Below are 26,893 nucleotides of genomic sequence, written 5' to 3'. Positions count from 1 at the left end.
AATGTTAAGAATCAAAAGTAAATATTACAAAGTATTTTGTTTGGTGCTTTATCGATACTGCCAGTAAAGTTTGTTGGTTGGTAATGTGTATGAAAAATTTTGAATAAACATTTTTAAAAATGATGGATCTATGTCTAGTAGTAAAATAATACAAAGTTCCTGATGTTTTAAAAACCATTATCGCTGGTGATTTATTGGAGATATATCTATGCACTGATCTCTCAATAGCTCATTAAATGTCTCTTTCTATTCTTCACCATTTGTCGCTCCACCCTTTATCACTTGTGATATGAATCTCTGAAACACCCACTTTATTTACAATATCTGTGTGTTGAATATGTGGCCTAGTCTCTTCTCTTATTCAGTTTCTGATAACAGTATCTCAAAAAGAAAAGCACACCGTCAAATTCTTTAACAACCATTCTTAATGAATAATCTCTTTTGTGTTATGGCTTGTTGCATAATCCTAGAAGGACCATTGTCTCCATGGAGTTTGTTGAGAGTGAATGCAGACAGTCAAGTCAGTTGCGTATTACACAATTGTCTGAGATGTTGCTGGTTCATATACCATCACTCCTAATGCATTCTATCTGTAACCTAGATATTTTAATACTTAAAGAGCATGTCTACAAAGGTCTAAACATGCCGCACATGAAATACAATTTGTTTAATTATATATAGATGCTACAGTGAGATATAGTTGACCTAGTTGTATATAGGTAACAGAGTGAGCTATAATCCATCTAGCTCTTAGCAGATACTGCAGTGTGATATAGTCCCACTGTTACATTGGTGCCACAGAGTAGTACAGTCCACCTAACTAAACATGTATTACAAGGCTGTATGGTTTACTGCTATAGTCAGTGATAGTAGCATTTGGAATTGACAAATGATCCATTGAGTTATTCTGTGAAATTTGGTTGCCACTTTTAGAAAATCTGTTTGGAGTTGATCAGGAGTACTTGAAAATGAACAAGATTTCATCTTCCACATTTTAACATCCACTTTTCTATGCTTACATGGGACAGATGGGATTTATCAAGGTAGGTTTTCTGTGACCAGAGACTGTTCCTGCTCCCAACTCTCACCTGTGTCCAAGCATGGCCAGGCAAGTTCTCATAGGAGACTGGAAACAAATGACATCACTTGCATGATATTGACATTCATTTAGAACCATCATGTGATGTCAAGACAAGTGGACACACTCACATGCACATGCACACACACACACACACACACACATACAAAAGGCTTCTTTCAGTTTCCATCAGCCAAAACCACTCAGAAGGCTTTGGTTGGCTCAAGATGTGTGCCACACAAAGGGACAGGACCAAACTCGAAACCACATGGTTGAGAAACAAGCTACTCAACCCCACAGCCAAAACTGCTCACAAAGTTTTGGCCCAAGGTGGCATACAATGGGATGGAACTGAACTCAAAACCACATGGTTGGAAAACAAACACCTTAACCACACAGCTATTTCTTTAAGAGAAGTTTGGCAAGGTAGATTAAAGCTGCTTTCAAGACCTGGACAGGAGCATCATCTCAGAATTCAAGGGATTGTGAGCTTATTTTTAGGAATGAGCCTGGCAGATAGTCACAGGCCCAGTTCAATGTACCTGCTGAACTTCACTACCCCTCCTTATAGGTCCTCCAGATAAGCACCAATTCCATGAATTTACTTATCATGTAGAGAACAATCAATATTGTTGAAGCTCATCTTTTTTCCATGCTACTGATTATTGCAGAATTCAATAATAGAAAGAATAAATGATGTGAACTAACAGTTTAGCTGGAATTGAACCTGTGCTGCAGACTCAGCTAATTATTACCCTAATCGACATAAAATTGCAAAAAATGCTCACTTCTCTTGTATCTTCGATTCTTTTGAGATCCTGTTCTGTATGGAGGCTAGGATATAGACCATGTTTACACATATCTTGGACTACAGGTTCTAGATCCTCTTTCTAGCTTTCTTTTTTCTTATCATGCCCTCCTCCTCCCCTTCTTTTCCTTCTCTTTTTTTCTCTTCCCTCCTTCCTTCCTTCCTGCCTTCTTCTTCTTCTTCTTCTTATTATTATTATTATTCTTCCCCCTCGTCCTCCCAATCTGTCGCCTGCATTATGTATTGTTCTCACTTTTAACCCTGAGTGCTGTCTCCCTGTCCGTTCACAGGATCACACTTCCTCCACTGTCATCTTGCTTTCATTGAGTTTCTACTTCTATCCTGATACATCTCACTCAGCCTGCCTCTTTCACAAACACTTCCACCACAAACTTCACTGCGTCATGTCTCGTGTCCCATCGCCTTACACCACAACATCTCACTCATGCACGCACACGCGCACACACACACACACACACACTACAGGTTGTTGTCTGTCTACATTGCTCCTTCTTTTCCACTGTCTGTATCCCTTCATATCTTGCATGTCCTTTTCATAACTTTAATATATTCCATCTTTTTGAGGTGAGGATTTTTTTTTTTTTGTCTCTCAAGAATTTCTTTTCTTTATGTAGTTTGTTTGAACTTTTGTTACCATGTGGTACACTATATGTTGAAGCTTGTGTTGTTTCACTTCCCATAGCATAGCATCATGTCAGTCACTACATGTAACCGTTTCACATCTTTTACAGTCACACAAAGCAATGTCTATAATCACATGTTCACATTGATAGATTGCTGTGTTGTCATGTGGTACACTACATATTTCACCTCTTTTACAGTCATACAAAGTCATGTCTACAATCACATGTTCACACCGATTAGTTGTCATCTGTTGTTGTCATGTGATACACTACATGCTGATTTCTTTACTTAACCTTCATTTTTCTGTATTGCATGCATATACATTTATTTATACATGCATCTATGCACACTCACACACACACACACACACACAAGCATGTGTGCACACAAACACCATATGTAACAACATATATATATATGTGCACATATACCAAGAGCATTACATCTTTCATAAACATGCACCCATTGCACTTATAATACAGAGAAACATGTATCCATACATAACTGAACCCAAGACCACATGGTTAGGAAGCAAGCTTCTCAGCCACATGGTCATGCAAATGCATTCACACACACACACACACACACACACACACACACACACACACACACACACACACACACTCACTATCTACTACATTCAGATAATATTGCTTATGGTTTATGTGTCAGTTTCAGCTACAGTTCTTAAACAAGGATTTTCATTTTTCTCTCTGAGTGGAGGTAGGAGTAGCATAAGACTAATGGTGGGAGAGGATGTAACTTCTATAGTCAGCGGAAGTATGAAGCGGCGCTGAAAAGTTGCTGGTTTTAAGGGTATCACGATAGGCCTGGTTGGCGGTCTAGCATTCCAAATTCTTTTACAAGGCATTGAAAAAAAGGAAAGAACTGTTGCAATAAGTGTGTGAATCTGAAAGGGTAATATGTTGAATAAAATAATTAACTGATCCTCCTGTATTTTCTTTTACCTAAAGCCAGGAACTTTTCAACACCCACTTGTATAACAACTCTGGTAGGAAAGTATAACATATGAGAGTAGTGGCAGGAGGATGTGATATCACAAGAGCAGGGAGTATGATGCAAGACTAGTGGTGGGAGGAGAATGTAACGCTGTGGGTGGTGAGAGGAGAATGCAACACTATGGGTGGTAGGAGGAGAATGTCATATTTCTGGTGCGGGAGGGGGTTTAACACCACAAGGCAGCAGGATGTATTACCAATAGTGGGATAAAACTTGTAGTGAGAGGAAGGTGTTACACAACTTGAAGGGAGATATAATTCTACTGATGAAAGAATGTAACACCATAGTGGAGTCATGGCACATAGCACTTTAACAAGGTAAGGTGACATCACTGGGAGAGATTGTATGTAACATTTTAGCAATGTGTAGCTGTTTTAGATGTGTTGGTATTGGTGGTGGTGGTGGTGGTGGTAATAAGCATGATAATGACAGTGATGATGTTGATATTGCAATAATAATTGTGATCGTTCTGAGTGATGATGACAATGACGATGTCTGTGACTATGGCAATGCCAATAATGGCAATAATAACAGCAGTGGTTTGATAGTGATGATGATGATGATGATGGTGGTGGTGATGCTGGTTAACAACGTTGATGTCAATGGTGATAACAATGATAAAGTGGACAATGGTGATTTTAATGGTGTTAATGATGACCACAAGGTTGATGATGATGATGATGATGGGGGAAGATTATAATGCTAACAATGATAATACATTGGTGGTGATGGTGTGGTGGTGGTGGTGGTGGTGATATGATGATGATAATGACGATGATGACAATGTAGTGATAAGGATATTAAGACTGTACTATCAGTATAACATGTGACATGTAGTGTGACCTGACTTTAATTGTATTTTATCTGTACATTACAGTGTATAACCAACAGCCCACCGGCATCGAATATTGAGAAACGGATTGAAAACCTCAACTTGTATTTCACAAACAGCATCTATCGGAATGTGTGTCGGTCTTTGTTTGAGAAAGATAAGCTTCTCTTCTCATTCATTTTATGTGTTGAGCTCATGAAAGGAGCGTAAGCATTCATTTGTTTTGGATATCGGATTACTCTTTTTTCTCTTTTTACTCTTTTTACTTGTTTCAGTCATTTGACTGTGGCCATGCTGGAGCACTGCCTTTAGTCGAGCAAATCGACCCCAGGACTTATTCTTTGTAAGCCTAGTACTTATTCTATCGGTCTCTTTAGCCGAACTGCTAAGTTACAGGGGACGTAAACATACCAGCATCGGTTGTCAAGCGATGTTGGGGGGACACAGACACAAACATATACACACACATACATATATATATATATACATATATACGACGGGTTTCTTTCAGTTTCTGTCTACCAAATCCACTCACAAGGCTTTGGTCGGCCCGAGGCTATAGTAGAAGACACTTGCCCAAGGTGCCACGCGGTGGGGATGAACCCGGAACCATGTGGTTGGTAAGCAAGCTACTTACCACACAGCCACTCCTGCGCCTGTGAACCTTTTCAAAATATTTTTGTTGTTGTTGTTGTTTAGTGTCCTATCAGAATGTGCTTAGCCTAATTTAAGAGTGTTATTGAAAGAGATATGTTTCACTCTCATACAATAGGTATCCTTCACTACTCATGTCTCACTACCATGTAACATAGCCGTTCTCATACAATCTACCTTTCACTCTGAAAGAGAGAGTCCTCTTGTGGCCAACGGAGGTAGTAGTTCTCTGAACTTCCTCCATCCTATTCTTATTCTAGAAACAATACTTTCAGAGCATCCACCATTACTAATTTGGTCACCTAAATAGCAGAAACTATCTACTACCTCAAGAGAGCTTCCTGGGCATTTAAGAGAGTTTAAATCCCTCGGGCTCTTAGTACTTATTGTTCCTGTGCATCTACCACACACAAAAGCAATGCTATCCGATAACCTACCCACGATTCCACAGCATTGCTTATGTGTCCATTGGTTACACTTGGTGCAGCAAATGGAATTACATCTCACTCCTTTCCTACATATTGAGCAGGGTCATTAATCAGTTGGAATGGGTGTCTTATTTCCTTTCTTGCTAACAACAGCTTTAGTCTTGGCTGCATGGTAAGTAGCTTGCTTACCAACCACATGAATCAGGGTTCAGTCCCACTGTGTGGTACCTTGAGCATCTGTTACTATAGCCTCAGGCTGACCAAATCCTTGCGAGTGGATTTGATAGACAGAAACTGAAAGAAGTCCCTCAATAAAGTATATATATATATATATATATATATATATATATGTATGTATGTATGTATGTATGTATGTATGTATGTATATGTTTGTGTGTCTGTATTTGTCCTTCTACCATTGTTTGACAACTGATGTTGGTGTGCTTATGTTCCCGTAACTTAGCGGTTTGGCAAAAGAGACCGATCGAGTAAGTACTAGCCTTACAAAGAATAAGTTTTGGGGTCGATTTGTTTGACTAAAGGCAGTGCTCCAGCACGGCCAGTCAAATGACTGAAACAAATAAAAGAATCAAATAATATATTACTGAACAATTGAAGATCAAGCTCATCGAAATATACCTGTGATGATATTATGCGTATTTTCTGCTCGACCATTCATTATTAATAGTGTCACTTATTGGACAATAGAACCTATGAATTAGATTAAGACTAAAAGATATGGTGAATTATGATAATTAATGCTTTTTTCAAGGTGTGTAGCAATGAGAGTGGAGGCGCAATGGTCCAGTGGCTAGGGCAGCGGACTCACGGTCATAGGATCGCGGTTTCGATTCCCAGACCGGGCGTTGTGAGTGTTTATTGAGCGAAAACACCCAAAGCTCCACGAGGCTCCGGCAGGGGATGGTGGCGAACCCTGCTGTACTCTTTCACCACAACTTTCTCTCACTCTTACTTCCTGTTTCTGTTGTGCCTGTAATTCAAAAGGTCATCTTTGTCACACTGTGTCACGCTGAATATCCCCAAGAACTATGTTAAGGGTACACGTGTCTGTGGAGTGCTCAGCCACTTGCACGTTAATTTCACGAGCAGGCTGTTCCGTTGATCGGATCAACTGGAACCCTTGACGTCGTAAGCGACGGAGTACCAATAACAACAGCAATGAGAGATTCTCCAACAACAATGCAGTAAATATCTTCAGTTTGAGGAGTTTACCCATGATGTATTTGTGGCCAACTGTCTGTTTAATGTTCTTTTACAATGTTGTAACATATGTCCTCTTTTCTTTTCCAGAGGAAATGTTGATGAAGAAGTTTGGCGTTTTCTGTTAACTGGAGGTGTGGCTCTGGATAATCCATACCCTAATCCAGCCCCTGAATGGTTGAGTGAGAAAAGTTGGGCAGAAATTGTGAGGGCTTCAAATTTATTGAATCTTGAAGAATTCATGACAAGTAAGGATTAATTAATCAATCACTGTGTGTTTAATTAGCTAGGTGGCATAATGACTGTAGGTTGTGACATTAGCAATGGAGACAGTTAACCTTTATTTACCGCATGATGGGCGATCACATGTGTCAGGAAATGAAATCTGCTACTTCGTGAAATTTAATAATCACCATCAAAATGTAAAGAGGATAACAACCTTCTGAATTTGATAGAAATGGGAAACAACAGTAAAATGTTCGAAGATGATATAAGATAGGGGACTGGCAGAATTGTTAGAACAGCAAATTGAATACTTTGCAATATTTGTTCTGTCTCTCTGTGCACTGAGATCAAATCCTTTTTGAGGTCAACTTTGTCTTACTTCCTTTTGGGGGTCAGTTAAAAAGAAAATACCAGTTGCAGGCATGGCTGTGTGGTTAAGAAGTTTGCTTTGCAACCACTTAATTTCAGGATTGGTCCTACTGTGTGGTACCTTGGACAAGTATCTTTTACAATAGCACTGGGCTGACCAATGTTCTCGTGAGTGAATTTGGTTGATGGAAACTGTTGAAGCTCATCTTGGATGAAAAAGCCAACTAGTTTAAGTACCTTATTCCATCAAAACATTAGAGACAGGGTTTCACCTTTTTATTAAGCCATTAGAGTCATCAAAAATGGAAGTGACTTTCTAGCATTCATGACAGTACTGAAATTAATATGACTCAAGGAGTTGTTTGATCTTGTCTAAAGTTTTCAGTAAAAAGTTTTGAATATAGATAAGTAGTATTTTTTCTCTCTCAAACTGGGTAAATGTTTTGACTTATCTTTTATAATTTTAACTGCTTAGTCATTATTGAGCTAATCTATTGGCATTTCTAATTTGGGGATTAATGGAGATAAATGTTCTACTGATTAAACTCACTTCAATTCTGGTGATGGAGAGTTTCATTAACCTACTTTTAGGGTGGGGAAAGAAGTTTTAAGGCTGATGAAGAGTGTTCATGGAGTAAGGTGCTTCCTGTTATTTTTGATTTTTAGTTGTGTGACTTTTGCCTCCATATTCAATCTTTTGTCTTTTACTTGTTTCAGCCATGCTGTGGCACTACCTTGAAGGGTTTAGTCAAACAAATCAACCCTAATACTTATTTTCGTGCCTGGTACTTATTCTATCAGTCTCTTTTACCATTTGGCTAAGTTATGGGAGATGTAAACAAACAAATGCCAGTTGTCATGCAGTGGTGGGCGATAAACACACACGCGCGCGCGCACACACACACACACACACACACACACACACACACACACACACAAGTGGATTTCAACACAGTTTCCATGTACTAAATTTATTCATAAGGAATTGATTGACTTGGGATTATAGTAGAATACATTTGCCCAAGGTGTTACACAATGAGATTGAACCTGAAACCATGCAGTTGCAAAATGAGCTTCTTACCCACACAGCCATGCTTGTGCCTTAATAAAAATTTTAAGGTTTATTTTCTTGTGTATTTTAGTGATGTTGTCTTACAGAAGTTTGTTGTGTCTTTTGATGTGTAGATTATATAGATTATTTTTCTGACTTGTCTGCTGATATATGGATATAAGCTGATTGTTTGAAATGTTTCAGATCAAGTGGTCATTGAGATTTTGGAAGGAATTGATTTGGTTAAAAAGAAAAAAAAAAATTCAGTTGCAAAATGTTTTTCAATCACAAATACTACTACACAAAAATGTAATCTCCACTATGACTGTTGGACTAATTGAATAATATAAACCTGCCTCCCTTGACTTCCACCAACAACCTCCAGACACTGACGCTCAACACATGACTTATACAAACCAAAGAGATCCATGAATCAGTAACATTTCTACCATCTTACTTTTCAGCAGTCATCCTTTTAAAGATTGAATGAGTATATCATGTATAGCTAGGGAGTGAATCATCAACTTTATACAAATAAATACATTCAACCTCTTGTTTTCATTCCTAACAATGTATAATGAGTACCTTTTTTATCATTAATAACTCTAAACATAAATATTTATATGTATATATTTGTCTAGGTGTCCAAGGTGACCCAAATCAGTGGAAGGAAATATATGATCATCCATCTCCACATACTTTGTCAGTGCCTTCTCAATTTAACATGTGTACTGAGATGGAATGCATGATCATCCTGCGATGTTTGCGCCCTGACAAAATGATACCAAAAGTGCAAGATTTCATTGTCAACAACCTAGGCCCTGCTTACATTGATCCCCCAACTTTTGATCTTGAAGGTTCTTTTGCTGATTCAAACTGCTGTGCACCTCTCATATTTGTCCTATCCCCTGGTGCTGACCCTATGGCTGCACTGCTCAAGTTTGGTGAAGACAAAGGTTTCACACAAAAGATACAGACTATATCCCTTGGACAAGGTCAGGTAGGCGTTAATACCTCCCTATGATCATCAGTATGTCTATAAACATTGTTACGATGATTGTTTACTGGAATTTATAATTGTGTATTTGGCCTCTCTGTAAACTTATCAAGAAATTTTAATCTCTCATTCATAAATGTAATGTATAAGCAAAGTATAGTCCTTTGACTTGTCTAGGAGTGCTGTAATTCCAAATAAGAGCTGATCTGGACTATGGTGAACCATGCAACCCATGCAAGTATGAAAAGCAGATGCAAACAACAATAATTGTAAACTCCAATAGAGAATATTCTGGTCTGACTACCAGATGATAGATTGTTTTCCCTCTCTTTGTTTTCATTCTATTTTGATGCAATTAGAATTATTATATACAATTGTTTATAATTTAAATAAAATGTATGTAATTCAAATTAAAATGTACTAGAAAGATTATTTTATACTCCACAGAGTACAAGAATTGCACCTAGTTCATGTTCTGATTAGTAGTAGGAAGAAAATGAGGATCCCTCAAGTTACATAGAAGGTTGCCTATTGAGTGGGGCAGTGACTCAGAATAATAACTGATAGATGTAGAGTGGGTCTTTGGTCATATTCAAGCAACCTTTCAAAAAATGATAAAATGCACCTAGTACATGCTGTAAAGTGATAGTAAGGGCATCCATTTGTTGAATCTAGACTGAAATGTTGGTTACCAATATTGGCACAAGGCCAGCAATTTCGAGGGAAGCAGGGCAAAGTGTTAAGTGGAATTTTGTCAGTCTTTACATTTTTTGTTCAAATTCCACCTAGGTCAACTGTATCTTTTGTCCTTTTGGGATCTATAAAATAGTACCAGTTGAACACTGGGGTCAATGTGCTAACAATTCTGCCAGCTTGCTACCTCAAATCTAGATTGGAATGTTGAATACATAGGTGAAATGTAAACTCTGCAAGCTGCAGTGCAGGTTGTCTGTCCAGAAGGGCTATATCTGTGATTAAGAACTGATGTAAAGTAGAAAGGTATCTTTATACCTCAGCTGCAGACAGCATCTCTTGCACAAGTGATATGATTAAATGCACCCAGTATACTCTGTAAGATATACACAAAAATAAAGTAAGCTGCTGGGGTTTGCAGAGTCATGGGACCTATGTCACTTGTGGATAGCAACAGTACTTAATTCTATGTGAAAATTGGTCATTATGCAATATAGTGCTAAGTGTTATGCAAAGAAAAATTACTGTTGTGTTGCCAATGTTATCTGCAGGTGGTGTACTTACTTGGTTTGTAATTGGAATGGTTTTATATATGTATTTATTCCTATACCTACACACTGACTGAATCTTAACCTCTTTGTTAAACATATTTATTTCTTTATTGCCCACGGGGTTGCTAGACATAGAGGGGACAGACAAAGGGATTAAGTCGATTACATTGACCCCAGTGCATAACTGGTACTTATTTAATCGGCCCTGAAAGAATGAAAGGCAAAGTCAACCTTGGCAGAATTTGAACTCAGAACGTAACAGCAGACGAAATACTGCTAAGCATTTCACCCAGCATGCTAACATTTCTGCCAGCTTGCCACCCTAAAACATATCGAAAGGTTTACCTTGTTAAACATATTGAAAGCTTATATCAAAATGTTGTATATATTGTATAAGTTGCATCTCTTTGATTCATAAGAATATGTACTTGATAAAAAGTTATCTTTCTGGTTCTTGAAGGTAATGTATGGTTTGCAGATTAGCTAGGCATTTCTTCTTATCAACTTCCTTTAATTGGGAGGGTAGTGATTTGGTTTCATTGTTGATGTAATGGTAGAACTTGACCTTTTATCATTTTTTTTTTAAATCTAGTATTGAGAGCAAATTGTACATAGTATATCTTGTTGCCAGATACTGCAGACTAATTGAAGAAGATTTGGTAGCTATTTCTAACAGACTGGTCAACTGCATAGAGGTTCTTTTGATGGCTACTCTCTATTGTATATTATGTTTCTGATACTATAAACAAGCCTGTTCTGTTCTTGGCTGTAATATCAATAATTTAATGTATCCGTCCATCTTGACTTTACTTTTTTAATGTTTTGTTTTTACTGAAGCATAATCATTGTTGTTGTGTGAAGTGTTGTGTTGCTATGTGATTGGTGGTGTTGTGAAACTGGTATTAATGTGGGATTAGCTGTGTTGTGTGACTGGCATTGTCGTTATGTGACAACCAGTGTGTGTGTTGTTGGTGTTGTCAGTTTGTGATAACTGGTAATGTTGTTTTATGCTTTGTGTTGTAAACCCTGCTACTATTTCTATCATTCTACCACCTACCTCACTAAAACTACAACTACCAACACTGCTACACTTTCTTTTTCTTAGGGTCCGATAGCTGAGAAAATGATCCTAAAAGGTATAACTGTTGGATCATGGGTTGTATTACAGAATTGCCATTTAGCTACAAGCTGGATGCCAAAACTGGAAAAGATCTGTGAGGAGGTATGTACTATATCATTTCTACTATACATTCATTAACAAACTGTTTTGATGCAAACTAATGAGGAACCTCTTTGTGGTCACTTGACTTGCTAGAAAAAGTGACTCAAAGACACATTGGATGCTGTAGTCTTAGATACATTACACCTGAACAAAAACGAAATGGTCAATGTCTTTGATCAAAGTTAGCAGTGGGTTAAGAAGCAACAACAACAATAGCGACAGCAACTCTTTTAATTGATCCTTCATCCATCCATCCATCCATCCATCCATCCATCCACCCTTTCATTCTTTCGTCCTTTCATCCTTCTACCTTTATAGCCAACTATTCTTGTGAGGGACATGATGAGAGCAGAGTTTTCAGAGGATCTTGTCAGAAGCAACCATTAACAAATGTTCCAACTGGATCCCCAGGCAAAACCAACTGAGGCTATGGATATTGTCCAAAGCTCCCACTTCATTTTCTACCCTTAGGCTTCCTTCTTGTTGGCCTTTTCTGGTAAATCTGTCTTGAAATTCTTTCCTCAGATATTCTAACCATATGTCCCTAATACCATGGCTGTGGCCTCTCAGTGCAGAGCAGTAACGGGTCAGTCTAGAACAATTTCTTGATTGTTAAACTCTGCATCTTGTTGAGTTACATTATTTCAAAGACCTTTTGGAGGAATCCCATTTCAGCTGCATTGTATTTACAGTCATATTCATTATGTCACTATCCCAAATTTCATGACTAGAAGTAAGGGTGGGTATGTAAAAGTAACCGAAAATAACAAATTTTACTTTTTCATCTACCTCACTACTTATGATTACTGAGGTGTATCATTGCACTGGTACCAACAAATGTTGCTGAAAGGATGAAATGGCAAAGTTGAGCCCAGAAGATTTGAACTCAGAGTGAAGAGAATTTGAACAAATATGGTGAGGCATTCTTTCTGATGCTCAAATTATTCAGCCAGTTTGCCACCTGTGTTCAAATCCCATCGAGGACAACTTTGCTTTCAATCTATTAGTGGATCAATAAAATATCAATCAAGTACTGAGTTGGTTCTCTTTACTTCTGTCTCTGTCTCTGCTTGTGATGCTTTCATAATAAACTATGCTGCATTTAGAGAATTCCATGAAGGACCACTCATAGCACTTAGCCTCTAAGAAACAGGAGTGACTTATTGGGAGGGTTTAGCAACAACTCATCTAGCTCGATACAAAAGAACTATCCAAATAAATCAGAGATGTTGAGCGTGGATGGATCGATGTGCTGTATGGCAGTGCACGGACCACCACTTTGAGTACAAAGTGGTGGTCCGTGGACTGGTGCTGGTCTGCGAGCCATCAGCTGCCGGTACATGGCACGTTTCCAGAAAAGAAAGAAGCATTATAAAATGCTTATGTAATATTGTATTATTTGTTTACAAAATATATATAAGATAAAAAAAATTTGTCAACTTTTATTATGTCCATTATATATATTGTTTCCAGTATAAATTAATATTACTAAGAAATATTACTGGTCCCCAGCACATTGGGAAAAATAAACTGCCAGTATGCCACATCAGATAGTTTGAGAAGCACTGCTGTATGGTACAGAATGGTTCAAAAACACAAAGCCATAGCTTTACAGAGACAGGGCAGAGGTGATCAAATTAATATCAGTAAGTAACTGATACTTATTTCATTAAACCTCATTGGATCAAAGGCAAAACAGGCTCAGTAAAATTTTAAACCAGAAATCTAGAGGTATGAATTATATACTGAAAGAAATCTAATTGGGTCATCTACACCATAATCACCTCTAAAAATAAAGGAATAAAACTACTAAAAGGTTATCCCGAGCCTACAAAAAAAAAACTACAATGTAGTCACTCAACTTGCTAGAAATAGCAACCATCGACTCATACCATACCATCTAAAAAAATATTGAAGGACACATTAGATAATACAGTTCTAAAGGCACTTAAAACATGGTGGTCATGGATAGAATTCTCTTTTATATAAGGCCTGATGAATCAGATGTTGACCTGGAGCTAAAAGGCAACACTGACAATAATAAAGGGAAAAGAAAATTGGACAAAGACTGAAGAACTGAAGTGAGAGTTTGTAACAGCTCCATCTGTTAATGGGAATTGAACTGACTACCTTGTGACTCAAATATGTTTCTGTTTTTGTGATGTTTTAAATATTACCTCATCTATCTATCCTTGTATTTTGTGAGCACAGGTAATTATACCAGAAAATACTCATGAAGAATTTCGGCTTTGGTTGACTAGTTACCCTTCAGACAAATTTCCAGTTTCAATATTACAAAATGGTATGTAGCTCACCGGTTTCATATTGTGTGTGTGTGTGTGTGTGTGTGTGTGTGTGTGTGTACAGCCAATTTCTTCTAGATAGATAGACAGGAGAAGAAAGAGAGAGAGAGAGAGAGAGAGAGAACTGCTGCCAGTATGATTGAAGATTTTAACTAAGGATTCTTAGTGAAAACTGTCACTGATGCCTCTTACTCATGAAGTTCACTGAGGATCATCATAGATGACCTTCATTGTGGAAATTCATTTGGCATCCACACCGAGAGCTCTCATTAAGGACCCTCACAGATCCTTTATCCAGCCACTGCATTATACTGTCTCCTGTCGTGCACCTTTTCTGCTATGATTGTTGTTGTTTTTGTTTCCTTCACTGAACATATCACTGAGTATGTCTCTTTTCCTGTTCTTGCTTCAGTCTCCATTATAGATTGGTTGCTACGTCTTCAACAATCTCTGTTTTGTTTTTGTTACAGGTGTGAAGATGACCAACGAACCACCAAAAGGTTTAAGAGCCAATATGCTTAGATCATTCTTGAATGACCCTATTTCAGACCTCAACTTCTTTAATGGGTGCAACAAGGTAAACTCAACTAGACACAAACTTGACCTTTCAGTTTCTTTTAAGATTAAAATGTCTATTTTCTAATCAGTGTCAATCATTAATGTACATATATAAGGTGCGGCAGAAATACCTTCCACATTTTAAACTTTCATCTATGTGTTGCTAATGAACTTATGCAAGTGCCGATGATGTTTTCATTTAGCTAATGAACAAAAACTGTAACCCTTTGTTTAAACAACAGTAAAATTAATTTTTCATAAATGTTGTTTCTTTTTCTTTTTGTCAACCTTTCAAATGTGGGAGGTATTTCTGCTGCACCCCGTGCAAAGGGGTCCTGAAAAATTCCTGTCTTTGGGTAAAAGAAAATGCTGGAGGATCAGTTAATTATGATTTTATTCAACATATTCCCCTCTCAGATTTATTGAGTTATTGCAGCAGTTTTTCAGTTTTTCTAAGCCCTGTAAAAGAACTTGGAAGGTTGGACCTCCAGCCAGGTCTTTCACAACACCCTTAAAGCCAGGAACTTTTTCAGCACCTCCTCAAATAATGTTGAAGATATAATTATAGTTCTGGTGTAATGCTGGTGTTCTAATGCTGTGTTGTACCTGTGTTTGTTACTTCATTGATCTAATATTGTGCTGTAGTGTTGAAGTTTGTTCACAGTGTTGCTGTAATGTTGCTATACTGTTCTGGCATTGTATTATTGTGCTGAAGCTTGTGGTGCTTGTTGAAGTGATGGTGCAATGCTTGTGAACTGTTGTAATGATGGCGCTTGTTGATATTAGTGTAATATTCTAGTGTTGTTTTAAAGTATTGGTTGCTGTAAAGCTTATGCATTGAAGTATTGGTGTGTTTATAATAGTGATTTCAAATTTTGGTAGGAGGTCAACAACTTTGGGGAAAGGGGTAAGTTGTTCACATTGACTCCAGTGCTCAACTGGCACTTATTTTATCAACCCCTACCCCCCAAAAGAAAATGAAAGGCAAAGTTATTTGAACTGAGAATGTAAGGACAAATGAAAATCTTATTTCTTTATTGCCCACAAGGGGCTAAACATAGAGGGGACAAACAAGGACAGAGAAAGGGATTAAGTCGATTATATCGACCCCAGTGCGTAACTGGTACTTAATTTATCGACCCCGAAAGGATGAAAGGCAAAGTCGACCTTGGCGGAATTTGAACTCAGAACATAACGGCGGACGAAATTCTGCCAAGCATTTTGCCTGGTGCAGTAACAATTCTGCCAGCTCACCACCTATGGTGGGTTTATAATACTGCATCTTATACTTATCTCCCTTCACTTCCTTCAGATCTTCCTTCCTACTTCAATGTATCCTGTCTCTTCCATTATTTCCCTCTCTCTTTCTTGCTTTCTTTCTTTCTTTCTCACATACACACACTCTTACCCCCTCTCTCTCTCACACACCTCTCACATACTCTTACCCTCTCTCTCTCTCACACACACTCTTTCTCTCTCTCACACACACTCTTACTCTTTCTCTCACACACACTCTTACTCTCTCTCACACACACACACTTTTACTCTCTCTCTCTCTCACACACTCCTACTCTCTCTCACACACTCCTACTCTCTCTCTCTCTCTCTCTATTTTATTTCTTTGTAATCTCCCACTATACATAGCATTTTCTTTGTCTCTCTAACATTCCCCCTTTATTTACCCATCTAACCACTCTTCAATGCACATCTCTCACTTCACCCTCAATAACTGTACATACCACATAAAACATCCATTTTGGTGCCATATAAAAAGAAATTGTGCTGGTGCCATGTAGGAAGCACCCATGCCAGCACCGCATACATGTAAAAGGCACCCAGACCGGTGCCATGTAAAAAAGAATCTATGCTAATACCATGTAAAAAGCAACCATGCTGGTGCTCATCTACGGCACCTGTGCCAGTGTCACACAGACAGCACCCAGTACACTCTGTGAAGTGAATGGTGTTAGGAAGGGCATCCAGCTGCAGAAACCATGCCAGAACAGACAACTGGAGCCTGGCCCAGTGCTCCAGCTGGCCAGCTCCTGTCAAACTGTCCAACCCATGCCAGCATGGAAAACCGACGTTAAATGATGATGATGATGATGATGATGATGATGATTACCTCTCTCTCATACTCTATCTCTTCCTTTCTTTTCATGCTACCAACAGCCAGAAGTATGGCACAAACTGTTGTTTGGTCTCTGTTTTTTCCATGCCCTTGTACAAGAACGACGCAGCTTTGGACATCTCGGATGGAACATTCCGTATGGATTTAATGAATCTGACCTGCGGATCAGCATGAGACAGATGTTGGTAGGTAGAACTTCACACACTTCTACATGTTATATATCATGCATTCCTTTGTTGAGTATGGTGTTATTGCTGTATTATCTAAGCTGTATACATGTAGAGATGTGTGTTCTACATGACTGTATGTATGTAGCATATCCACAGCTGTATATGCATATGGGTAACTTTATTATACTCTGTACTATGTGTGTACTTCTGTGTTATGCACTGTTGTATCTGTGTACATGACTGTATGTACTTAGTTATATGTCATCTACACTTGTATGTGTTAAACACTGCTGTATGCATGTGTAGTCGAGTGTGAACATAGGCAATTGTATTTCATATGCAGCTACTGCATGTATGTAGGTGTTTTGTGTATGCAGTGTATGAATGTAGTTATGTCGTACACTGCCACATGTATGTGTGTAGTTGTATATTGTATATGATATATGTGTAAGGTTGTGTGTTATGACTTTGTGCTGTCACCATGACTTTCTGTGCCAATCATGGCTCAACCTTTTTGTTACCATATTTCTATTGAAATACACTGCCTTCATTTCAATTAATTTTTTTTTTTTAATTTAAGAATTAAGCTGGTATTTGAAACATATTAACCTGAAATCTTGATGGAAGTTTTGATTTAGGTCATTTTAAAACAGCAAGTTTGTATTATAGAACCAGAGGCTTCATTTCCAGGATATGCTCATGTTTCACTCCCCGTCACCAGATCAGAAATAAAATGTGTCTTTATTGACTTAACACTTCCAGTAGACCAGAGTAGTCTTTCATCTTTTTCTTCTTCAAATCATCTACTGAGGTACTCACTCTGTGCACACTTTCTGATAACAGAGTCTTTCACCATCTTCTGTAATGGACTAACCATAGTCCACTTATGCAGCAAACTTGTGGATGATGACTCATCTGTCCATGTTAGCTGACAATTGTGCCTGCAAACATGGCGATTTGCTGGCAATTTGTGCTAGCTTTTTACAATTGGGGTCTCCCACTGTGTGGTTTGTCTTCAATGCTGGTTTCTTCTTCTTGAAAATTCTTCATCCATCTGTGCACATTACTCTTGTCAATAACACCGTCTTTGTAAAAAGCTTTGTTGCCTTCTGTAGCTGTCAGACAACTTGCATCGCTCCTTTGTCAACAACTCGATGGTTCACTGCTTCTGCCTGGAACCCACTGTTTGCTGCAGTGAAGAAGAAAAGAAAGAAAAGCTTCTACAAATGAAGAATTACTCTACCAATACATATTGGTGGAATCACCTATGTCTGTTAATAAAAAAAAAAGTTATTCTTGTTTATGCATTACTTTTGGGACATGTGTTAGATATTCATGTTTTGCACTCTAATGTTAGCTTTGCACTTTGCTATTCTAACTATATAATTATTGTTGTGTTCACCAGATGTTCCTAAATGATTATGAGGAACTGCCCATTGCAGCACTGACCTATTTGACTGGCCACTGTAACTATGGTGGTCGTGTCACAGATGACAAGGACCGTCGTCTTTTGATGTCAATGTTGTCCAACTTCCTGAACTATGAAATTGTCACTGAGACAAACTATCCGTATGTACACTCTATTTATCTGCTTTATGAGTTTATACCTGTATAGATAGCATGTATGTCTGTGTACAGTATGTATTTATGTGAAATATATATGTGTGTGTAAATGTGTTTTCCATAAAAGACTGGCAGTGAACAGCATGCTTGTATGATGGTGATGCTTGTTTACAGCCATCACTCGATGTCAAGACAAGGGTACACTGAAACATACACGTAATTACATACACATATACAGTCATCATCATCACCATCATCACCATCATCACCATCATCATTTAATGTTCATTTTCTATTGCATTGGATGGTTTAACAGAAACAGACTACACCAACCTCTGCTGTTCTGTTTTAGCATAGTTTCAGCAACTGGATGCCCTTGTGTTTGTGTGCACGTATGTGTGTGTGTGTGTGTTTATGCCAAGTTTCTTTCAGGTTTTGCCTACCAAATCTACTCACAAGGCTTTGGTCAGCTTGGGGGCTATAGAAGAAGACACTTGCTCAAGGTATTACACCTGTTTCTTGCCTGTGAGGAGTCTCCCCTTCATCTTGCTTCTTGAATGCAGTAGACATCTCTTTGCCTCCATTCCAGCACTCCTACAATCTATGCTAACCTACTTTTCAAACACCAATGGTGACAGCCCTAAAATTTTAAAACAAATTTGGAGAGGTAAAGTTCCCGTGATAGATGTATAGACTGATATCTGCATTCTGCATGCCAAAGAACAATGTTTGTGCAATTATTTACACATAACTAGATGTTTTCACCATTTAATTTTTTGTCTGCTCCCTCACCAATAAATTAACAGCGTAGATTTTGGTCCTTGTAGCATGATCAGTGGCAAGGAAACTAAACTTTGTTTGGCAGACATAAATAATTGTTGTTTGCAGTAGTATGACATACATGTTACACCTCAGCTAATATATATACACACACACACATATATACATATATCAGAGCCTCGTTTTCAATCCAGAGCCTCATTTTCAATCCAGAGCCTCGTTTTCATTCCAGAGCCTCGTTTTCATTCCAGAGCCTCGTTTTCAATCCAGAGCCCCGTTTTCATTCCAGAGCCTCGTTTTCAATCCAGAGCCTCGTTTTCATTCCAGAGCCTCGTTTTCATTCCAGAGCCTCGTTTTCAATCCAGAGCCTCGTTTTCATTCCAAAGCCTCGTTTTCATTCCACACCATTTTGAGCATGGCCGTTGCCAGTACCGTCTGACCGGCCTTCGTGCCGGTGGCACGTGAAAGCACCCACTACACTCTCTGAGTGGTTGGCGTTAGGAAGGGCAACCAACTGTAGAAACTCTGCCAAATCAGATTGGAGCCTGGTGTAGCCATCTGGTTCCACCAGTCCTCAGTCAAATTGTCCAACCCATGCTAGCATGGAAAACGGACGTTAAACGATGATGATGATGATGATGATATATATATATATGTGTGTTTGTATATATATTCTCTCTTTTACTTCCTTTTACTTGTTACAGTCATTTGACTGTGGCCATGCTGGAGGACCACCTGTAGTCGAGCAAATCGACCCTAGGACTTATTCTTTGGAAGCCTAGTACTTATTCTATCGGCCTCTCTTGCCGAACCGCTAAGTTATGGGGACATAAACACACCAGCATCGGTTGTCAAGCAATGGTGAGGGGACAAACAGACACACAAACATATACACACACATACATATATAAATATATATATATATATATATATATATATATATATATATATATATATATATATATTTCTATTTTTCCTTTTCTTTTTCCTTTTCCCATTTTTATTCACTCTTTGTTTTCTCATTCCATTTTTTGCATCAACTTTCTTCTCATTTTTTCTTGTGGTTTCTCATATACGAACATCCTGATTTTCAGATAGAACAAACCATATGTTCAGAGTATGAAGATTGCTTTGCAACACAAGGCCCATTATAAAACCTGCCTAGCCACATGTCTTTATGGCAAGAAACACACATATACATACATTCATACATACATACATACATACATACATACATATAGATATATGAACAAACACACACACATATATATATATATACACACACACATTTATGTATTTATATACACACAGTTATACACACACACACACACACACATATAGTGTACTGTTGTGTGATGGTAAGATCAGCAAAAGAAGTACTCCACCCGGTGAGAGATAAATATTAGTTAATAAACACATATACTTTTATAAGCTACTAATAGTTTCATGTGATGGCAACTCAGCATTTTATAACACATCTGATGTCTTCACACAATTCTCTGGCTCTGCTCACATGTTACAAAATGCCGTCTGGGGTGTTTTCATCACATGAAACTATTAGTAGCTCATAAAAATATATACTGTTTTTGTTATATGATATATATACATATATGTATGTGTGTGCGTGTATGTGTATGTGTGTGTGTATATATATATATATATATAGTTGTGCAAATGTTCATGTGCATATTTGTGTATATGTAGATGTGCCTGCACATATATGTATCTATACTTCTGCATTTTTATATCTATCTATCTATCAATTTATGTATATATATATATATAATTTTTTTTCTCCATGTTTTTCTCCTTGTCTCCGTATTCTTTCTGTTGAAGAGCGTAGCTCGAAACGTCAAAGACTTTCCGTATTCCCGAGCGTCATACTAATATATACTTTTGTTATTTACACCACCTGTCCTCGTCTGTTGTTATTTTTTGTATATTCTCCCATATATATATATATATACACATACATACAAATACATATAAAGAAACATACATGTATGCAAGAATATATACATACATGCATTCACACACATATGCAACATAATTAATCAAACAGCCAGGTTATTCTATAATATATATATATATACATATATGTTTCTGTGTTAGATTTTCTCAGTCAGGTATCTACTATACACCACCTGAAAGTGAGTATGATGATTATGTGAAGTACATCAAAAATTTTCCCATCATTACATCACCTGAAGTGTTTGGACTTCATGAGAATGCAGACATCACCAAGGACAACAATGAAACACAGGAGGTAAGATAGACATTTTGGATTGTAGTGGTGACTGTGATAATAGTAGTGGTAGTGGTGGTGGTAGTGGTGGTGGTTTTGGTAGTAGTAGTTGAGTCGGTGGTGATAATAACCAATAGCTTTGATGATGAGTGCAACTGTTGAATTGGTGGAGATAATGACCTGGATGATGATCCAGGTCATTACTACCACCACTACTATGATGGTAGTAGTAGTGGTAGTAATGGTTATAATGGCTGTGTCTGACTCACAATCATGAGGTAGAGAGTTCATACTCAGGACTGGGCTACGTGTTGAGCAAGACACTTTATTTTCACATTACTCCAGTTCACTCAGTTGTAGAAACGAGTTGCGATGTCACAGGTGCTTTGCTTTTCTCTTGGACAACATGAGTGGCAAGTAGAGATGACTGCTGGTCAACCATAAACGACCACAACCAGACCTGTACCTTGGAGGGTAACTTTTTAGGTGCAATCCCATGGTCATTCATGACCGAAGAGGGTCTTTACCCTTCACCCTGATGATGATGGGGGTGGTAGTGGTGCTGGTGGTGTTTGTGAATTGTAATGACAGTCATGGTAATTATCTTAGTGGGAATGTTAATGTATTCATAAAATGGCTGTTATGGTTGTGCTAAGTGATGATGATGATGTAAGCATGGGGATGATAATAACGGTGGTGTTACTCTTAGGTGTGTTGTAGTATAGTAATAGTACAATTGGTATATTGTGATGTAATGTGTTGTAATAAAGTGTATTACGCACTAGTGTAATGTGATGCAGTGTGTTATCTCCTAATGTAATAATGAGTGTAGTTTTTTTATATATTTGGTGTGTATATATATATATATATATATATATATATATATAAATTTAAGAGAGAGATTTGATGCTAATATCCATTATTATTGTAATTTTTCCTATGTCAACATTTCTGTATAAGGCTATATTTGACTGTCAAATTTAAGTCAAATATATAAGTTGCCTTACATGTCTTCAGGGAATACATTTGAGAACAAACAAAAATCAAACAAAAGTCAAGAAAGGGACGAATTTAACGAGTCATTTAACGGTAAATTTAAATATGGACGAAACCTAGAAATGTGGTATTGATCTCCTATGTCTTGACTTTTGTTTGATTTTTGTTTGTTCTCAAATGTATTCCCTGAAGACGTGTAAGGCAACTTATATATTTGACTTAAATTTGACAGTCAAATATAACCTTATACAGAAATGTCAACATAGGAATAAATTACAATAATAATGGATATTAGCGTCAAATCTCTCTCTTAAATTTAAATTTAAAACTTTGGATATATAAACAAGGAGAACGATCACTAAGGAGTCTAATTTAGACTTTTTGCGGTGAAATCTCTTGCTATATTGGTAACGATTACATGGTTTTCTATGAACAATTATATATATACATATATGTATATATATCAAATAATAAGCAACACGGATTTCAAAAGTGATTGCAGTACGCACGTTTCATGCTACTTCAATTTATTTAAGTAATGTGAGCATTACCTTAAATGCAATATGAAGAGCAATCTTCAGCTGCACGAAAAAATGTAGAAAAAAAAGACATATTACAAATGTGGCAACATATTAAAACCAAGTGGGAGAGAGCAGTCGCATAAGTACCATATTCAAGCCTTGAATCTATATCTAAACCGTATATGTATATATATATATATATATATATATATATATATATATATTGTCCAGAATCACGCAGGACGTGGAGAAGGAGAGAAAATAGTAATTCAGTGAAGGAGAAGTAGTGATGTATGATAAACTTTGATTGACAGAAGCCCTTGAATATATAACATTATAGTGTGTTATTTGTGAAGGTGCATGGCTCAGTGGTTAGAGCGTTGAGCTTACAACCGTGTGGTTGTGAGTTTGAATCCCTGACTGGGCTGCATGTTGTTTTCTTGAGCAAGATCCTTTATTTCATGTTGCTCCACTTCACTCAGCTGTAGAAATGAGTTGCAATATCACAGGTGCCAAGCTGTATCGGTCTTTGCTTTTCCCTTGGATAACACTGGTGGCATGGAGAAGAGAGGCCGGTATGCATGGGCGACTGCTAGTCTTCCATAAATAACCTTGCCAGGACTTGTGCCTGGGAGGGTAACTTTCTAGGTGCAATCCTATGGTCAGTCATGACTGAGGGGGTCTCAGCAGTGTGTTATTTATGAATAGTGTATGTGTATTTCAGTTCCATCTGTTGTACTTATTCCCAGAATTTCATTGTTAGCTTCCAATCTTTTTCCTTTTTGTCTGTTGCAGCTTTTCAATGGAATTCTTTTGACCCTTCCTCGTGTTACCTCTGCTGCAGGCAAATCATCAGGAGAAGTAATTCAAGAGTTGGCAACAGATATTCTTCAGAAACTTCCAGACAATTTTGACATGGAAAAGGTAATAGTCACATTTAAAATGCAGAGCATTCTTCTTTTCATGATGATAATAATAACAATAATAATTTCTTTCATTTGCCACAGGGGCACTCGCTGAAGGAAACACTATAAGAACAGGCTACAGTTTGTGTGAGGCTTTATATAAAATGGCGAGGGTGTAAACAGAGAGAAAGGAGGGGAAAATGTGATAAAAGTATACATAATATGCAAAATATGTGAATATATGGATGATGCAGTCCTCCTAATAAAAGAGTACCTCTGACTAAGGCATGCCAAGGAACTTCACAGATCCAGAATCACTCTGACCAACAAGAGCTCTCACCCAAATGTTATTTTCCAATCTATAAGCAGGCACATAGAGTAATTCCATTCAACTTGACCGTTGTTATCACAGTCACCTACCTTTTGACAAAACCACTGGAGTAGAGCCCTTCCCTCTCCACCCTCACTTTTTGTTCCAAGTGGAACCTGAAAAGTTGATGAGGTTTAACTGAGGAAAAGGGTGTTTACCCTTAATCCTTTCAATCTCATCCACCACACAACCTCTTTTGCCATTGCTGTTAGAGAGAGAAACACTGCCTGCTCAGCCATGTTAAAAAAGGATGGTAGAATGATTTTCACATTGAACTCAGCTGACAGCAGGATCTATCCTACATGTGACAACTTCTGTTTGACTCTACAAATCAGTAATGCTCTAATACTACATACTGCATAAGAGCTTGTGCTACAGTTTTGTGCCTTTTGAGAAGTTCTGCCTGGCAGCAATTCTATATTTGTAGAGTTCATATCGAACTAGTAGTGTTCCTCAGTAGCACTTCCAGGCCAAAGGTTTCTGAAAGCTATCTGTAGTAGTCCCTTGCTCAAAAGTCCTCTGAATCAGACCAGTCAGTTTATCTTTGTCAACGCCTAGAGTTTCCTCAAAAACATCATCACTCTTACCTCCTCTACTAAACTTCTAAAGGGGAACTTCATTGACTGGTTAGTAGAGGGTAGTAAGTGCCTGACATTTCAGATAGAGACACCCAATCTTTGTCATTTCTTGACCTAGGACTGCAACTCTGTCAAAGCAACAAACTCCTGAAAGTGTATCTTACAAATGAAGACTATACCTGTTCACCTTACTGGAAAACCTGATGGTGGTACAGCCTCAGTACATTTGCACATCAACAACTATGGCTTACGGCCAGATGGGGAACTGCAAAGGATAAGTTGCTGCTAAGACTTTATGGTTGTAAAGATCAAATTACTGATTAAGAAAATTCTAACCAAAGACTAACAAAGGATAAACAAGGATGTAAGCAAAGCACGGATTGATTACCATAATACTTTTGAGTGTTCCATACCCTCATTCTTGAAACACTAGCCATCAATAAGATAACACCAAAAACAAGCATGTTTTGCAAACATCATGCATAAATGACAAACAATTCTGCAGGTACAAACAGGAATGATAAAAGCAAACCCATCCTTATTAGAAGAGGAATACTCCAAGAGGATTCCTTTTCACTATATATTTTCTAACTGGTATAAACATCTTTGATAAACACTTGACTACAAACACATACCAAAGGATATAAATACACCATTAATACTGAATTGTAATAATTCTCACCTGAAGATTGCAGTGGCATGAAACTTGAGTAGCGAGATAAACTCTCAGTTTCAGTTTATATATATATACACACACACACACACACACACACACACACACATTGGTTGAATGGTTAAAGTGCTCAGTAAAATGCCTTGCACTATTTCTCCCTGCTCTTTATGTCTTGAGTTCTAATCCCACTGAACTCAACTTTGTCCTTCATCCCTCTAGGGCCAATAAAATAAAGTATTAGTCAGGTACTGGGGTCAGCACTTGATCAACACCTCCTCTTAAAATTACTGGTCTTGTGCTTGTTCCTATATTGGAAACATTTATTGTGTGTGTATATGTGTGTATGTTTGTATCTACACTCTCTTCAATCCTTGAAATATTGAAAACAAATCCAGGTAGTCTCTCTCATATAGTTTGAGTAGCTTTTAATTGATTTTGTGGCTTTTCCTTGACAATGTAATATATTTTCTGTAAGAATCTGATCCTTCTTAACATGGGAATACCAGATGAAGTTATTTTAATGTTTTATGAACTTGTTCTAATGTTTTGTGAAGTTATTCTGTTTTATGAAGTTATTCTAATCTTTTCTTTTTCTCCCTGCCACCACAAACTCAGGTGATACAAAAATATCCTGTGTTGTATACAGAATCGATGAACACAGTTCTTCGTCAAGAATTGATCCGCTTCAACAGACTAACTTCAGTAGTGCGAGAGACTCTTAAAAGTTTGTGCAAAGCCATCAAGGGTCTTGTAGTGATGTCTGCCAGCTTGGAAGAAGTTTTTTCCAGTATGTTGGTTGGTCGTGTTCCTTCCGTATGGGCAGCAAAGTCCTACCCCTCTCTCAAGCCATTAGGCAGCTATATTAATGATTACTTATCAAGGTAATGTGTCACTTAACTTTTAGATTTATGCATTTATATTATTCTTATTTTTCTCAGCCTTGTATTCCTTCCTTCTTTTTTTCTTTTTTTCCCTTTGCCTTTCTCTTATACTGTTGTTAAAAGCTATGATTTCTTATTCTGTCTCTTATTCTCTCTTTCTTACTTTCTATCATTCACCCCACCCACCTTCTTTCTCTCTTTTTTTTTCTCCCTGTCTCTCTCTCAACCTTTCCTATCATCTGATATTCCTCTCCATGACCCTGGCTTTTTGTTTCTTGTCATCTCATTTTCTTTTTTACTTTCCCTCTCTCACTTTATTCTTTATTCTACATACCTGTCTCTTTCTGTGTTTCTCTGTTTGTCTACTATGCTGTCTCTTCCTGTCTACCTCTTTCTCTCCTACCGTTCTTTATTTTCTTGCCCTT

General features: G+C 37.7%; 1 protein-coding gene across 5 annotated transcripts in view; it reads left to right on the top strand.

The window, feature by feature from the left end:
- LOC106876428 (dynein axonemal heavy chain 3) overlaps positions 1-26,893 on the top strand; it is a 247,804-nt gene that overhangs the window by 193,763 nt on the left and 27,148 nt on the right. For all 5 annotated transcript variants that reach the window (XM_089355526.1, XM_089355522.1, XM_089355525.1 and 2 more), the window contains 11 exons: positions 4,429-4,589; positions 6,777-6,934; positions 8,973-9,331; positions 11,678-11,794; positions 14,006-14,096; positions 14,568-14,674; positions 16,828-16,971; positions 18,362-18,525; positions 21,412-21,565; positions 23,857-23,985; positions 26,203-26,468. In XM_089355526.1, the coding sequence (XP_089211652.1) occupies positions 4,429-4,589; positions 6,777-6,934; positions 8,973-9,331; positions 11,678-11,794; positions 14,006-14,096; positions 14,568-14,674; positions 16,828-16,971; positions 18,362-18,525; positions 21,412-21,565; positions 23,857-23,985; positions 26,203-26,468 (1,850 nt within the window). The remainder of the gene's footprint in view (positions 1-4,428; positions 4,590-6,776; positions 6,935-8,972; positions 9,332-11,677; positions 11,795-14,005; positions 14,097-14,567; positions 14,675-16,827; positions 16,972-18,361; positions 18,526-21,411; positions 21,566-23,856; positions 23,986-26,202; positions 26,469-26,893) is intronic.

This window comes from Octopus bimaculoides, chromosome 7 (genome assembly GCF_046866305.1).
Source record: "Octopus bimaculoides isolate indiv1 chromosome 7, ASM4686630v1, whole genome shotgun sequence".
NCBI classification, from domain to species: Eukaryota; Metazoa; Mollusca; class Cephalopoda; order Octopoda; family Octopodidae; genus Octopus; species Octopus bimaculoides.
The sequence above is the reverse complement of the archived record's forward strand: the minus strand, read 5'-3'. Positions and strand labels throughout refer to the sequence as shown.